At 33.0% G+C, this 16,466-nt stretch overlaps 2 protein-coding genes across 7 annotated transcripts; both read right to left on the minus strand.

The window, feature by feature from the left end:
- Nucleotides 1-4,212: 4,212 nt before the first annotated feature.
- LOC107913952 (auxin-repressed 12.5 kDa protein) lies at nucleotides 4,213-6,871 on the minus strand. Of its 2 annotated transcripts, XM_016842633.2 has the most exons (4): nucleotides 5,484-6,871; nucleotides 5,187-5,397; nucleotides 4,805-4,915; nucleotides 4,339-4,566 (listed from the first exon to the last, which is right to left on the minus strand). In XM_016842633.2, the coding sequence occupies exons 1-3, from the start codon at nucleotides 5,587-5,589 to the stop codon at nucleotides 4,843-4,845; spliced, it is 390 nt and encodes a 129-aa protein (XP_016698122.1). In that variant the 5' UTR covers nucleotides 5,590-6,871; the 3' UTR covers nucleotides 4,339-4,566; nucleotides 4,805-4,842. The 2 variants fall into 2 exon arrangements, with proteins under 2 accessions (XP_016698123.1, XP_016698122.1); XM_016842634.2 differs by lacking the exon at nucleotides 4,805-4,915 and having other exon boundaries at nucleotides 4,213-4,566.
- Nucleotides 5,483-11,879, minus strand: LOC107913951 (protein FRIGIDA-ESSENTIAL 1). Of its 5 annotated transcripts, none has more exons than XR_005927135.1 (7): nucleotides 11,493-11,863; nucleotides 10,200-10,725; nucleotides 9,847-10,073; nucleotides 8,394-9,769; nucleotides 8,121-8,172; nucleotides 7,143-7,285; nucleotides 5,483-7,060 (listed from the first exon to the last, which is right to left on the minus strand). XR_005927135.1 is itself a non-coding variant. In XM_016842632.2 (6 exons), exons 1-5 carry the CDS (start codon nucleotides 11,746-11,748, stop codon nucleotides 8,143-8,145), a joined length of 2,415 nt encoding a protein of 804 aa, XP_016698121.1. In that variant the 5' UTR covers nucleotides 11,749-11,863; the 3' UTR covers nucleotides 5,483-7,285; nucleotides 8,121-8,142. The 5 variants fall into 5 exon arrangements, 1 of the variants encoding a protein (XP_016698121.1); XR_001688670.2 differs by having other exon boundaries at nucleotides 7,500-8,172; XR_005927136.1 differs by having other exon boundaries at nucleotides 7,138-7,285; nucleotides 7,500-8,172.
- Nucleotides 11,880-16,466: the final 4,587 nt, after the last annotated feature.

Here is a 16,466-nt window from a genome sequence, read left to right on the forward strand (position 1 = left end):
TGATCAGGCTTTGGTTTTACCACAGAGATAGTGGTTGAACATACAGGTGATCTACCAGACACATTAATGACAGAAGTTAAATAGGCAAAAGGACAAGATAGTGAGTTAACTTTGTTAGCATTGCAAGGGGGTCCCATTCTACGGGTGAATGATTCTTCAAATTAAAATTTTTGACGCTCAAAAGTTTGATCCATCCCTATTTACAAAACATTTTATCAAGAAAGAATAAATAAAATAACAAAAAAAAATAAAAGGAGAAAATTAATCTAAAAATTAGAAAAATCTAAAAATATGGAAAGTAAAGAAAATGTTCAAGCCTCAAAAATTCACTTCCAAAAGTTTATAAAATAATATTTATAATCTACTAACATTTAGCTCAACTTTAATAACTATGTCCTTAAATGAAAAGTAAAATGAGATTGTTTGGGCATAAAATTGCCCTTACAATTTTTCTTCACACGTCAAACTTTAGTGTCGCAACATCATTGGAAGAGGACACAATATTGGGTGTTGCGACCTTAACAACAGTAGGCACAAGCTTGGTTTGGGGCACTTGGTATCACGACACAGCCTTATTGGTGTCGCGACTTCAATGATAGTGACACTGAGTTCCTTCACTTCAACCATTGGCTTGAAATCACAACCTCGAGCACTTGTAATTGAGACTTTGAAGTTCAGTATCGCAACACAACATATCTAATGTCGCAATTGTAGTGGCAGATTGTTCCAGGTTAATTTTTCGTTGAAGTTTACTTCCTTAAAGTGATGGAGGGTCGATGTTGTGACACACATGCACCAGTGTTGCAACCCCTACAATAGATGAGATCCTCCTTAATGTTTGGCCTTAGTCATCTTTCTATAGAAGCTCAAATCAATCATTAGACTCACAATGTTATAGTTTTGTCAATTTAGTTATTAAAAGAGGTAAAATATGATAAATGTTATCATTAACACTAAAATATAATAATCAATAAAAAATATTCAAAAAACTAGTAAACTACTTGAAAACAAACTTATTAAATACTTAAGAGAATTTAATTTATCATATCAGATTACAACAGATTAATAACATAATTTTCTACCTTGTTTGATTTTTTTCATACCATTGTTATTGTAGGTTAGATATAAAAAATCTATAAGAGATTTTAATAATAATTAAATTATGGTATTATGTAAATAGTTTAATTAGAATTTGATTAAAACGATAAAATTCAAGTTTTTTTGAAGATTTTGGTACCATAAAATTCTATTATATATGAGTTTTTTTTAATTTAAGTTTTTATATATATTTATATAGAATATAAAAAACATCATTATAATAATACTTGTCACAATATTTTAAAAAATATATATTTTAAGTCATTTTTTAATGAGTTGGTACTCAATTAATTTATGATATTAACTTTATCAAATCTTAATAATAGTATAAATATTGATATTAATATGATAAGGTCGATTAAATTTATAATCACAAAATAATAAAATATCAACTTGACTTTTGGGATAAATTTTAAAATTATACATAATTTTTATATTAATTTAAAATTCATGAATCAGCTTATATACTTAACGAAAATTCATGTGAAATTTTAAAAAGGGTTAAATATTATTTCGGGTCTAGACTTGGCAACAACTTTCACATTGGGGTTTAATTATTTTTTCAAATTAGTCCTTAAGTTTGGTAATTATTCTCATATTGGGACGTGGACTAAACAATTGTTCCTACATTAGGGATTGGAATTTTTTTTTGTCTAAGTTATTCCCTAAGCTTAAAAATTAATCCCACATTGACGGCTTGAACTTTAAAGTTTTCAAAGAAATATTAGGCACTACTTGTACAAAAAAGTTTAAGTCCTAATGCAAAAACAATTGCCAAGTTCAAAAATTAGCTTAGACAAAGAAAAGTTCAAAACTTAGTGTAGCAACAATTACCAAATTCAAAAATTAAATTAGACAAAAATATATTCAAATTTCAAAATGAAAATAATTATTAAATTAAGAACTCAAAAAATAATTTAACCCTGTTAAAAGATAAACCCAACAACATCAAGGTTGCCGGCAGCTTTATAAGACGAGAACATGATGCTACACATTGCTTTTTACAAAGTAAATATTCTATCACTCAAAGAATCTTGTGTCCATTTAGTTTTTAACTTTTTTTTGGGGGGGGGGGGGGACTTATCACATACGAAATGAAGAAATTTAGGACATCCTAGTTAATTTAATAGAATTAGAGAAATTCTATCTAGTGTATCAATATTAAAATGAGTTGTTATAATATCATTCTCTAATATTTGGTAGACTCAAAAATTGAGTCAATTAAATCAAAGTATTCCCGTATGAAATATGAGTTTTGTTTTTAATGAAAAATTTTAATTATTGAAATAATCTTCTCTCCTTCCCTGTCTTGATAAAAAAATAGATATAGTCCCTACTTTCAATTTTTTAAAATGATATATATTCAAATATATTATTTTTATAAAAATTATATGTTAAATTTTGATTTTGCCGTCTTTATGAAATAAAATTAATTCAAATATGTATTTTTAAATGACAATGTTTTGTTAAATAAAAAAATTGTAAAATAAAACTCCAATAAAATTGGTGTATAATTTTACAAGACTAATATATTTTGCAAGATTGAAAGTTTAGATTTTCAAAATAAAATATTTTACAAAGAATTGTTTGTAATTTTAAATAATTGCAACAAAATAAAGTACATTTGCCAGAAATAGAATTAGAGTACATGAAGGAGGAAAAAAAAAACTAGTTATAATTTTATCTTTTGAGTAAGCACAGCCTTTTTAAGTTTTAACTAATGTAATAAAGATTAGGTTGGTTTTTACAGTTAAACTAGTTTTAACTAACATGCTGACTTCAAAGTAAATAACCCACTTATATTTGTTAAATTTGCGTCTCTTATTTTTGTTTAATTGCAACTACACAATTTCACTAACAATTATAAATTTAATTTCAATTCTAACCAGACGAAGTTACACGTATACAAAATTTATTTAAAATTTATCCACTATAATCAACAAGTATATGATTTAAGCGAGTGAAAATTTTTTATTACATTGAAATTTTTGACTAGTTCTTTGATTTGATTGTTGTATGACATATCTTTAATAATGAATTACTAAAAATATTCAAATGTATTTGATAAAAAACTCAAGTCAAAATATCTCAAGTTATATTGATTTAATGAAACGATTATTAAAACTTTTATCAAATATTTATTTGGTATGAATTCAAACCATGTTATTCACGTTCCTATCCTAATATTGTATGAAAAGAAATATATATCCCAATTAAATATGATAAATTACAATAACCTATCAAATATTCGTTGAATTGTAACTACCATTCTACCAAGCGCTATTAACAGTCATATCATGTCATACTAGCTATCTCAATGCTTAAAGGAAAAAAAAAATACCAACAAAGGGGAAAAATTAAAATCGTTAAAATTTTGAATTTTGATCTTTAAACAACGGGCTGTTAATAATAGGAATATATATATAATATTTATTTTACGATCTATATTTAATATTTATAATTATCTCTTTCAATAATATCATTTTCTTTTAAAAATATAATGTGCAAAAATGAAGTTAAAACAATTTTTTAAGGAAACCGAATAAAATTTTAATTTTTTATAATTTTTAAAAAATTAAATTAAATTTTTATAATTTTAAAAATTAATATTTAATTTTATCTTAAAAAAATTAGATAACTTAAATAACAATTTTTCATTTTAAAAAGTCAATGCCCATACCAACCCCTAAATTTGCATATGATAATGTATCTTAGCTTTTTTTCAAAAAAAAAAATAATGTATCTTAGCATAGTAAGCAACCCAATCACTTATTGATAACTTACGGGTACCTTTATGGTATTCTTGATTCTAGGTCTTGAGTCTTATTATCACTTCAAATCTACTTGAAAAATGTGCACTAGCCATTTTACAAAGTACCCAGTTCTAATGGTAAGAAATAGGTCCCCCATCACACCATTTTCGTAACCATTCCTTGTCTAACATAGGTGGGTCCAAAAAATGTACCATGGGAGCGAAACCCTTATCCTCTTCTCACCTCAATAATTGACCTTAAAAAAAATTAAAAGATAAATGGAGATGAACCCCAAAATTAATTAAGTATTATTAATGCTTTGATTAAATTAAAATAACATACTTATGCACATCATTACACATACCCCATTAATCTCTTTATTTATTTATGTAATATATCCGCCGCTCACGGTGGCAGCTTGAATGACAAAGCATCAATAACCACCGTGGGCTAGCGCACCCTTGGCCAACATTACTTACAAAAAGACAAGGGCTAACTAAAGCTTTAGTCAGCTCTTAAAACACCTTCTACGGTTACTCGAGACATCAAAATAGCATCAAGAGACAAAGACAGACAAAATAGAACATTGAAAAAGAAAAGAAAAGAGAAGACACACTATTTACATGCAGCCCTGGCTCACGAGAGCAGCCTGCTAGCCGCCTGTCAGTCGCCACCCTCTCAGCGATGCTTGCTCCTGGTCTCCCCACTGTAAAGCCTGTCATCGCATGCAACCCAAGTGCTTTCAATATCTTGGTACACAGTTTAGTTTTCATACCCAGAAATTAGATTCAGCCCCTTTGATCCAGAATCGTCGTGAAATTGATTAAAAAAAGTCTATATATCTAAATATTTCTTTTGAAATATCTAATCTTTACTTATTTTAAGCAAGTCATCTAATTTTCGTTTGTTATAAAATAATTAAAGTTAATAATAAGAAACAACTAGTGTTATACCATAAATGCGTATAAGAGTGTATACTGATCAAAAGGAATTATTTCCACGCAGCGACCAAACAAATAGCCAAGTTTTCCTTCATGCTCTGTCTCTGAGCCTCCGTTTGGTTGCTGAGAAAACGTTAGAAAAAAAAAACAAAAAAATAGGAAAATCCTTGAGGCTTGTGTTCTAAAATATCTTGATTTCATTATATATTTATATTTAGTGATTATCTGGTTAACCGTTGCTATCACCCTTGCCATGATTAATTAGATTTCATTTTCCTCAGCAACCAAATAGATAGATTAGTGAATGATCAAAGCCCAAAAACCAAAAAACCAAGTGGCTAAAGAAGTAGCAGCCAGACAAAATCCATGCATGCATGGTACGAGGTATACGCACCAGTCATAGACGGTAGGAGAGTTGGGTTGTGGCTTGTCGAAAACATCAGAACCTATACTTTTGGTGGCTAGGTTGCTACCCGGATGGAACACACTCCTCCACACGTTCTCCTTACGCGCCGTCGGAGTCGTCGGTGTCACGGGTGTCGGACCTGACACTGGACTATTCGGCAGCGACAACGACCTCTGGTACTTTTTCTTTTCTCCTTCATCTAACCAAAACATATTAAATCTCAGTCAGTCACTCAACAGTCAACAAAAAAAAAATCAAATCCATGCATAGTATTGAGATTTTTACCTTTGATGGACAAAGGCTGGGTGGTGATCTTCCTAAGCCTGCCGAGACCACGTTCAGGTTGAGGCCCAGCTACTACATCGTCCCACATTTTGTCTAGCAGAACCATTTTTTCTTTCTTTTTTTTCTCTCTCTGGTTTCTCTTTTCTGTAATGTAATGTTTCTTATGGGTATATGGTGATATTATATATAGGTAAAGTTTTAGCTAAAAAATATCTCTCCCTCTCTCTTCCTACAAGGAAAAGGGGTTTCTTTTTGCTATTTCCAAATTTATAATAGTTTGTAGGAAATTAAATTTAAAGGCAATTAATGACGAGTGAATATTGGCAATAGAAGAATGAGGAGTGGGCATGATATTTCGTCCAAAGGAGATGGATAAGGATGAGAAGATGACTGAGTAAAGGGAAGGGGGCCCGCAAAACAATATCTACTCTTTATTTAATTCTAATCTGATGAGAGTGTTCAAGAGAGTAGGTTGATATATTGATTCACAAGTGTAACATATACAATTGTTTGTCCTATTCGTTAGATCTATTATCGGGGGTCCACAAAAAAAAAATAGAAGTCATGTGTTTGGATTGACACCTGGGTCCCATTCCCTTTGATCACGCCATTTCCTTCATTTTTCTTTTAGTTAAAGAATTAAGATGCTTCACAGGGATCTTAGGTGTAAGTTATGCTGTAAATATCTCTTTTAACTCACTGGATTAAAATATAAAAATGACGAAAAAAAACTTTTCTAGAAATCTAAAGATAAATCATATTTCTTTACTGAAGGTGATGATCTAACATTTGAATAATGCAAGTTGAGGTGACCAAAGCTAAAGGTTTGTCTATTGTCAAAGGGGAGTTAGGCAGTGGAAGGATCTGGAAAATGGACACTAAATCTTAAGATCAGATTTTTATTAGAATTATTGTTTGTCTATTTTATGCATGTTAAAATCCAGCAACTAGGGGGCAACTTTTCTTAGTGGGATGTCAATTTTTTAGACCAAAGCATTCTAAAATTTATTTTTAAAAAATATAAAAAATGCCAATAATACAAGAGAGCCATGGTTAAGCTTTTCATTTGACACTCCAGTGTGATTAGAATTCAAACCTTATTAATATAGTCCCCTCTCTCAATTTATAGTGTACCAAAAAAGGCAAGATTTTTTGGGCTAAAATTGCAAGGAAAAAAGTCCAATAGTTCTAACAAATGACAATAGCTTAATAATATAGCCATACTCTTAAAATATACTAAATTTAAAAAAAAAATTAAAAGTAAAAATTTGACAATCGGAATTTATTTACGTAAGAAATTTAAGGCCCAAAAAGAAAGGAGGACGAACGCAACGTAGCCCATATCGTTATTATTCTAGGAAACTTGAAGTTGCAACTGTTTATGCCATTATTTTGTTGGATTAATGACGCAAATACGAGATTGTTCTCGATACTTGGGAAAATAAGCATCAAAATCAGGCAAGTTTTTTTCGGCAAATATTAAATGAACCAATCGAACATACCACTAATTGAAAGCAATGGATACGGTTACGCTCGTTGGCATCAGAAGCTCATGCAATGATTGAAAGATTTGTCTCCTGATCAAATAACAGCAAAATATAATCATTAGATTCCACTAAAATCTAAAAATAAGAGAGCTGCTTCATTGTTTTACTTCACCAGCTTCATTGGTAAATCCACCCAACAAAAATAAGAAGATCAAATTGCCGTCGAGCCTCCATAGTCCATAGATCCCCGCAAGTTTTAACCGATGAAAATTGATAACGCCCCTTTCTGTCTGTTTTATCTCAGAACTGCCAATCCTGAAGCAAAATGTGGAGGATTTTCTTTAATCACAAAAAACTAACCTATGCGTTATGAAGTCAGTCCTATACTCCTATGATGATGTAATGCCGTAACATGATTCTAATAAAAAAAACCATCAGAGGAAAGGGCAAAAGCAACTGCTTAGGAATGTCTAGTATCAAATCATTGAAGGAAAGGTATGCCTTAAGCAAAATGAGGTAAGTGCCTCACCCCCTATAAATTCTGCTACAAGCAAGATGACGGATGTTATCTGTAAGCACGCAAATCTGAAAACTAGAGCTAACAGAACAAGGTCAAAAAGATGATCAAATAGCAGTGAACCTACGTAAAAACTGTCATGTATTTTACACCAGTTTGAACCATAAGAGACCATAAATATCAACACTCCCTATAACCATAAACATGAAGCTTAAGCTTCATATTACAACTCATGTAGCCTGATAGTTTTCACAAAACTGCAGGGTACTACGAAATAAAGCCAAACTGTTTTAGAACTCGTGACTTACATCCATAGAAAATGTTGAAAAGGCCATGAGTTCAGAACAAGCCAAGGGAGTCCCATTTATACAAAACATTTTAACTGATCTTACATAATCCTAACAGAAAGTTTAGGTTAAACTCCTTAGGAGATTTCCTGGCATGCAAGCTAAGATGATAAACATACTTAGAATCATACCAACTATTGATAAGCTACATAAACTGTAAAGGAAAAAGGAAATTAAATATGAAAAGATTTCATGAGAAAATTCCTAATACTGCCATGGTTATCAGTTTAATATATTAAAAACATCATTGTTAGGAATTCCCTTAGTAAAGGGCACAAAACCGTACAAATACATAAGCACTCTGCCTCTCAAGATTTTCCGTATTTCTCGATATATCCCTGCAAAACAGTGGTGGGGAAATCTCAGTTTGATAAATGAATTATATTAAAAAGTAGACTAGTAAATAATAGTAAACCTAACTGATGGAGAAAAAAATATCCACACTTAAAAAATCTAATCTTTGTTTAGAGGGAATATCGGGGTTGGTAGAAGTAATAGCACACCTATTCTAGATCATGCTAGTATATACCATAACAACTCTCAAATCAAAAACGCTCACCTGAACAAGCCTTGCTATTTTTGATTGGGATGCTGAAAGATACTGCTTAACTGATTCAAAGGTAAGTGGAATTTGATGAGGTTGCATGGTGCCAATAACCTTGTTAACTGCTTTTTTGACTATTCTATTATGAGCATCTTTACTGAGATGACCCTCACGCCAAGTTGGTTTCAAAAGTTCTTTAATTAAATCTACAAGAGCAGCATGGAAATGCCTCATTGCTTTAGACTCTTTGAGTGCCTCCCCATCTGCCTTATGCTCAATATCTATTTCATTCTTTTCTCTAACTCTATCTACTTTCAAGTCCTTTTTGCATCTAAACCCATCCCTTCGATGTCTAGCATCACGATCAGTATCAGTTTTGCTTGTCTTTGAAATGTCTTTGACATGAGAAGCAACCGAGGAAATCTCTTCTTTAACCAGTGTTCCATTTTGCATGTCAGCAGCAGAGGTCCCATCATTTGCATCAGTTGTTGAATCTTTTCCAGAAGTGTGGTAATTGTTATTGACCAAATTTTCAACATATCTACCATGGCAAGATGCAATTATTTTATCAGCATTACATGCAGGGACCAGTGGCCCTGCTGATGTAGAATCATCATATGTTGGTGGATATGCTACATCCAGGAGGGATGGACCTTGACTAGAGAAAGAAAATTTAAGAGACCTCTCCCCTACATTGGACAAATCAATGCTATCACAAAGAGGATCATACTGGCGTCGAGGGGATGATGAGCCAAAAGTGATAAAAAAGGATGGTCGAAAGGGTACTGATGGTTCCCAATCATCTGAAGAAATTTTTATTCTATATTCGGTGAAGTGCAATGGATCCTTAGCAATATCAGTTGCAGGAAAGTTTTCTGGTTCAAAACCAGAGAAGGGGGAAGAGCCTTGCAGCAAAGAAGATGGATGGGAAGTATGGTGTTCTCTGTCATTCTTCAACATCTTTTGAGCATCAACAGAGCATGCACTTGAAGAAGAACTAAAAGGTAATGATGCTAGCCATGTTGAGACACGATATTTTTGGTTCTCTTTATATGTATTGCCCAGAGATGTAACCGAGCCACTTAAATAAGGTATATGCTTAGGAAGAAAACCATTCCTGAAGGTAGAACTACCTCTATCACTCAGCAGACCAGGCTTGACATAATTGTCCGCAGGTAAACTCTGACCTATACTGGTTTGTCTTACATCCTTAGATGGCTCGGAATCATCTGTAGATGCTTGAAACTGTTGAGATCCAAGGGAAGTGCCAATAGATTTATCCTTACTATGGATTAAAGGAGATGATGCTGTCCCATTTCTAGCTGATGAAGGCAATCTGTCAGAAGAACCAGGTGAGTGTGGCCTTGATTTTTCAGCAGTATTTTGAATACCTGATGCATAAAGTTCTTGTAAGATATCACAGTAGAGAAGGTTCTGGATCATCCTTAATGCAGAAAATTAGTTGTACCTTCATCAAGCTGAACAGCTATTTTCTCATCTGCTACAGCTGCATCTTCCTCAGATTGTTGTCTAGGATTAGTACCACTATCTTTTATGTGAATAAATTTACATGAACTTCCTTTGACACACCACCCTCTAGCAAAGAAGTCACAAATAAGTGCAGGGCGTTTGTTCTCGCTATTAAACTCAGCACCAGGGTACAGACTTCCAGTACTAGTTTGCGGAGCAGAAGATCTGTAAAACCTATTTGTTAGTAAAATAATGGACAACTAGTCTTGGGAAGGTAGAAATTTACTAGCAAAAAGGACACAATAAGAAGCTTGGGTTCAATCTACGTTACAGAAGGCATATATCACTAACCTTGACTTTATACTCCGTTTATTATTCTCTGTTTGCATGCCCATTTGCTCGCTTTTTTGCTCAAAACCATGACTACTAACTCCGACACCTGAGTGATATCTGCCCAGTATTGAAATAACATCATTGATAGCTATCTCTTTGCCATCAACACTTATTAGATTAGTAGCCTCATACATAATCTCATTGACCTTGCTTCTAGTATGCTGTTCATGGTGGTCTTCATGGGCCTTTCTTTCAAAAATGACTCGAGCATCTTGTCCATTAACCCCATATTCTTGGATTGCCTTTTCATTTGCAGGCCATTTTCCAGATATTGGATACTTTGAACCGTTGTAGTTTTTGCATAGATCCTCCCTTTGAGTTGCCCATGGCTCATCTGGAAGACTACATAAGTTGAAACTAGCACTACTCTCTCCTACATAAAGGGTTTTAGATGGTATTCTCATTTCAGACCTTCCAGGAGCACTTAACGGATCTGATCCCAAGTGTCCACCATGCCCCTTGGACTCCATAATATTACTACCATCTGCATTGAAGAAAAACTCAATCAAAATGACAAGAAATAACCATCATTTCCGGTCAGACTATGAAATAGCCTTTAATTTGGACTCCAAAATATTACTACCATCTGCATTGAAGAAAAACTCAATCAAAATGACAAGAAATAACCATCATTTCTGGTCAGACTATGAAATAGCCTTTAATCAGATCTATAAAAGATGAGGTCTTTCCATTTTGTTTTCTTATAATCTGGACCCTAAAAGTAGTTACCAAGCCAAAGTAAAGGAAGATTAAATAGGAGCACCTGCACGGCTGCTTCATTGCAGTACTACAGGAACAAGTTAAAGATGTATCAATTCACCTGATGCTAACATAACAAGCATCAAGCACCTAAGAAAAAGACCTGTCAGCAGCATTATATACAAGTATTTTTTTCTTTTTTTTTGAATATAACATACAATTATGTTAAAACTAAAAAAATGGGTGCTAAATTTCTTGGAATACTAAGGTACTTAGGCTCAGTTAAAAACATGCAAGTCTATAAACCTTTCTCCCCACGATGAGAAATTATGCTTATTTTATTTCTTTTGCACCTCGAACACTACAATCTTCTAAGGCCCATTCAAGTTACGGCATAAAAATTATAACTTTAAACATCTTCAAATATTTAATCTCCTTTCAGAAAATTCAAATGTCATAAAGATGAAACGATGTTATCATCATACATAAATTATCAACGTTCCGAATTAAGTCAATGAAAATTGATTGAACGATGTTTTATTTTTGAATAACCGTTTCGTTTTGAAGACACTTGCAACTCCTCTCCTCTTTCTTCCTCATCATCGTCGTCGATTTCCATATCGGAGCTGTTGAATTCTGGCTTGGTGGTCAACGCGGTGCGTCTTTCATCGTCCTTATCAGCGCCTGGAACAGCGGCGGGGGTTGACAGAGGCATTGCAGCTGAGTGCAGTATTTTGAACGAGGTCGTGAATCGGAGGGGATGGGGGTTGCGGAGCTGCGCACTCAAAAGATTGTGATCTTTATTCATTCATCTTTTGCCGTCTGGATGTCGATGATCATCAACGGGTGAGGACCCAAGTACTTTATTCTCCACGCGCTTCTCTTAGAGCGTGCTTAGAGGGTCAGTGATTAGGCTCCAGCTACAGTTTGGGCCATAATCTTGTATTGTGAAGGAAAGTGAGTTACCTTTTAAACAATTTTCTACATTTCTTTAATATCAAAGTATAAGGATAATTTAATCTTTTTCTAATTAACTTTTTAGGCTTTTTTTTTTAATTAGGTCGATCTTGGAGAGAGTGTAAAAGCGCATCCTTGCAATTTTTTAAATATTTTGTTAGGTTTAGGATAAAAGTTTTTAGGAATTAGGGTTTAAGATTTTAAAAGTGAAACTATGAAAGTTTATAAGTAAATTTGAGGAATCGGGAATGCGATAACATATTTTAAAACACATACATTTCATATGTCATGCAAGAATAAGACCATTACCTCAGAAACTCATCATATGAAAGTTAGGTTTTGGGGTGACCGTGCTTGATACAATCACGAGTCGAAGTGTAAGTGGAGGTCCCAATCAGTGGTCGTGATGCGGTTATGAGTTCGAATATAACCGGGGGCCAGTTGACGGTAGTTATGCAGTCACTAGTTTAAGCTTTTTGGATACCTACAAATGATGATTTATATATACCATACATAAGATTGAAGTCATATTCATAAGGGAAAATGATGAGATTTTTCAATGTAATTAACGTAATTTTTTGCTCTATTTCCAGTCAGTCAGTATCATTAACATTTTATTTTTATCCGAAGGCTAACATCGAGATGGACACAAGGGGGCTCTCAGGCGGAGAGCGGGTGTTCTGTCAAAGTAGAGGTCAAACTTGAGTCGGTATAACAATGGTTGTAGTTATTAATGAGTTGTTTAATAACGACAATCGTTGTCGTCCTCAAAGGAGTATAACTTTTACTCTAATGTCACAGCCATTTCCCACTTGAGAGTCCTCTTGTGTCCACAATAGTGCCGACCTTCGGATAAGAAAGAAGGTTAAAGATATTAGCTGTGTGGAAATAGAGAAAAAAAAAATTACATTGATTGTAGCAAGAAGCCCCACAGTTTTTCCCTATGGTTATTCCTTCAAACTTCTGTATGGTATTTATAAAGCAACATCTCCGGGTATCCGAAAAGTTTTAAGTTTGTGCTCGTATAACGAATGTTAACTGACTCTTCCGTTATACTCTGATCCATGATCTTATAACGACTGTTGATCGATACCTTTACATAGACTTCCACCCATGACCGTATAAAGCAAAATCACCTTGGAATTCGACTTCCACAAGATAAGTTTCTGAGATAATAGTTTTATTTTGGAAAGATATATGAAATGTGTTCGTCTCAAGGTGATATCGCATCATCGATGACTTAATAATACCAAAAATTGAAAATTTTATTGGCGACGAAAATTTTTAACACATCGCAGGACCAACATTTTCATCGAATATCTTCAAAATGTGCTTCAAATCTTATCCTGGATTCTCGAGATCAAGATACTCTTTTGGCAGACTTTAGTGGAAATGGTAAGAAAATTCGTTCAACTGAGCGAGCTTTCTTGCTGACATGATAGGAAAACAGGTCTAGCTAGATGCACTTTCCACTATATACAAGAATAAATGGAGTGAACTGCCCGAGATATGGTGTAGACATCAGTGGCGCTTATTGGGTTGATGCCGAGGACAAACACGTTGCAGCACCACTTCTGGACCTATGCTGCTAGGGCGGTTATTGTGGCCTCTTCTGAATAAGTTGCCTACTCCTCACCTCCATCAATAGCATATATGGCTTCCCGACGACTTCGAACCACGGCATGTGCTCCAAACAGACCGCCGTGTCTAATGAGAAAAAAAGGTTCGCGGATGGGTAAGAATTTCATCCTACGATCCCAAATGCTGAGTATTTCTTGTGGTAATCTCACCAATTTTCGTTGGTCTTCCCCCAGAGATCGAGCTTGTGTAGTGCTTCCATGTCTCGCAGTGGCAGCGAAATTTTTTGCCTCCACCCGAACTGTTGCATCACTTGATCTGATTATACATTTCTATTGTCATGTACACTATCAATAGAACATTCATGACCTACATACTCTGAAAGGCTAAAAATTTCAGCGGGATGCATTCTATGATATCCGAATCGGTGCATAGTATCCATTCAAACTGCAGTGCACAATTGTAAATTTTGTTATGTACGGAATTTTAAATTACAAATCATTGTATGATTATTATAAGTTTGAAAAAATCAGTAACTAACCTCGATTTTTAAGTGTTGATCTAACAGCAATCGAATATTTTCGAGCTGCTCCGGTAGTCCCACGTAACTCGACTCATGGTTCCACTTATTCAAGCGATATATTAATTCAAACATATAATAAATAAACAACATTTATTATATTAACTACATATTATTGTCAAATGATTTTTACCTTGTCACAAATGGGAACGTATTAGGGACGTAAAAATAATAGTCGCCACCATGCCCATGACTATAGTAGGAGCAGGCAACCATCGATTGGCATCCACCTTATGTGTACCAATTTTGAGATTTATTAGGCACTAGAATGCCTTTGATTAGGCATTAGAATGCCTCTGATTGGGGCGTAAAAAAGAATCCTCGGGCGTAATATTCTTTGATGACATTGGGCACGTTTGAAGGAAGTTCTTTGAAATTAGTTTACAATCACTTCATATCTATCCGACCACCTTGAAACTTGTTGGGCACTTTCCCCAAAAATGCATCTGAAAGGTCCTTTTTACCAGGAACAATCGTTGATCCCGAACGACTAGCCCATCCATCGATAAACTGAGTCGTCAAGCTACGTCCTCGAGTGCGATTGTACACTTGTCGCATGGAAGATGGAATGTGTGTGTCTCGAGTCTCCATATTTTCGTCAATCTGCTAATGAGTGTAGGATCCAATTTGCAGCCCACGAGCATACGAGACACATATAAGAATCCCGCTTCTTGCAAATAACCATGAATTTTAGTGTCTGGGCTCTTTGACAAATTATGAATGAACCCCTCAAAAACACGATCATCCACCTATTTATATCGGCAAAATAAAATATTTTAATATATTTTAATAATTAAAAAACTTTAAATTTAACTTAATTGAAAAAATAAAATTTAAAATTTCTTTTTATCATTATCGCTTGAGGAGCGAAAATGTGCTTGTCGTCGAAACGAATTAGAAAGCTTGTCATTCATGAAAAATTAATCGAAATGAATATGTGAAATAATTAAATAAAACTATGGTATTTTTAAACAAAGTGTATAGGAAAATTTTGAACAAAAATCGAGAGAATTGAGAGTTTAGAGAAAACAGAAAGAGTTGGCTTTAAGTGAAAAGAATAAAAAATGACTTGGTATTTATAGGAAAAAAATTACCGTTGGCCATTTTAAAAATTTTTACTGTTGTTAACGTTTAAAAAGCTATTAGGGAGAATGATTGTTGATAGAAAGCACGTCCAACTGGACACGTTTTCACATACGCTCTCCAAAAATGATATATTTCCCTAAATTTTTTTTAAATGACTTAAAAGACTAATTAAAAAAAAACCTTGATATTGGAGTTCCCTATCAAAATTACTAACAAGTTTTGAAATTCTTCAATATATTTACCTAAATAAGTAAATTGAATTTTAAAATTTTGAAAACCTTGATATAAATAAAATCTCTCTTACAAAACCATCCTTCAAACACACTCTAAAAATGTATTAGAATTTTTATTAATTTTTTCAATAAAAAATATTAATTTTTTATGAGTTAAATTTTGTATTCAAATTTTCACTAGTTTAAATTTAGTATTTTATATTTTATATTTATATTTTAATTTGACTTAATTTGATATATATATTTATAAAATTATCAATTGATTCAAATAATTAACATTAATAACTATCCAATTAAATTATAAATGCGATTTTTTTAGAAGCATTTTTTTCTTTTCACCTTAATATGTTGATTAAGTCTTAAATCATTTGATACGGTTGTTATTGTAATAGTTAAAAAATAAGAGTTTAAATATATTTAAATATATTTTTCTCATTTTAAATATTAAAGAACAACTTTTTTTCTCCAAGTCATTTGTTTATTATCTTTTGTTTTGTTTAGTGGCAAACCTGTTTTTAAATTATCAAGCTCCAAATATTTCGCTATGAGCTCTGATTATGAGTTATTAAAAGGTAAAGTGATGAATAAAAATTCACAATTTTGGGGGCTGTTCTTAAAGGACCCAATAAATTATTTATTGGAATTAGATGATCTTTTTTAATTGATTGTTTTATCACATTGTGATATTTTACATCGTTGAATAGGCCCATGAAAAAACAATTAGATGATGACAAAATTATCAAAAATTGAGATTCCTTATTTCTGTTCAAGAGCGTATGAATAGTTCCATGATTTTGGCTTAACGATTGTTGAATCCTTGCATTGGAATAAATAGAATAAAATGGATTTTTATTGGTACGACCTGACCTATTATCAGAAATCAATTCTGAACTTGACGGATCATTTCTTTTTCTGATATTAAAAATATGAGATTTCATTAAGTCGATTCTTAGGATGTCTCGAATCAGACCATTTGTCTGTGTCAACGTCTATGCTGGTTATCACCCGCCTTTTTCCTCTCATCTTTTGTGGGTATTTTTGTTGTCTTTACAAGTTGTGCTGGACAGACAACGATGCTTATCGTTCGCTAAA

This window comes from Gossypium hirsutum, chromosome A05, assembly GCF_007990345.1.
Source record: "Gossypium hirsutum isolate 1008001.06 chromosome A05, Gossypium_hirsutum_v2.1, whole genome shotgun sequence".
Taxonomy (NCBI): Eukaryota; Viridiplantae; Streptophyta; class Magnoliopsida; order Malvales; family Malvaceae; genus Gossypium; species Gossypium hirsutum.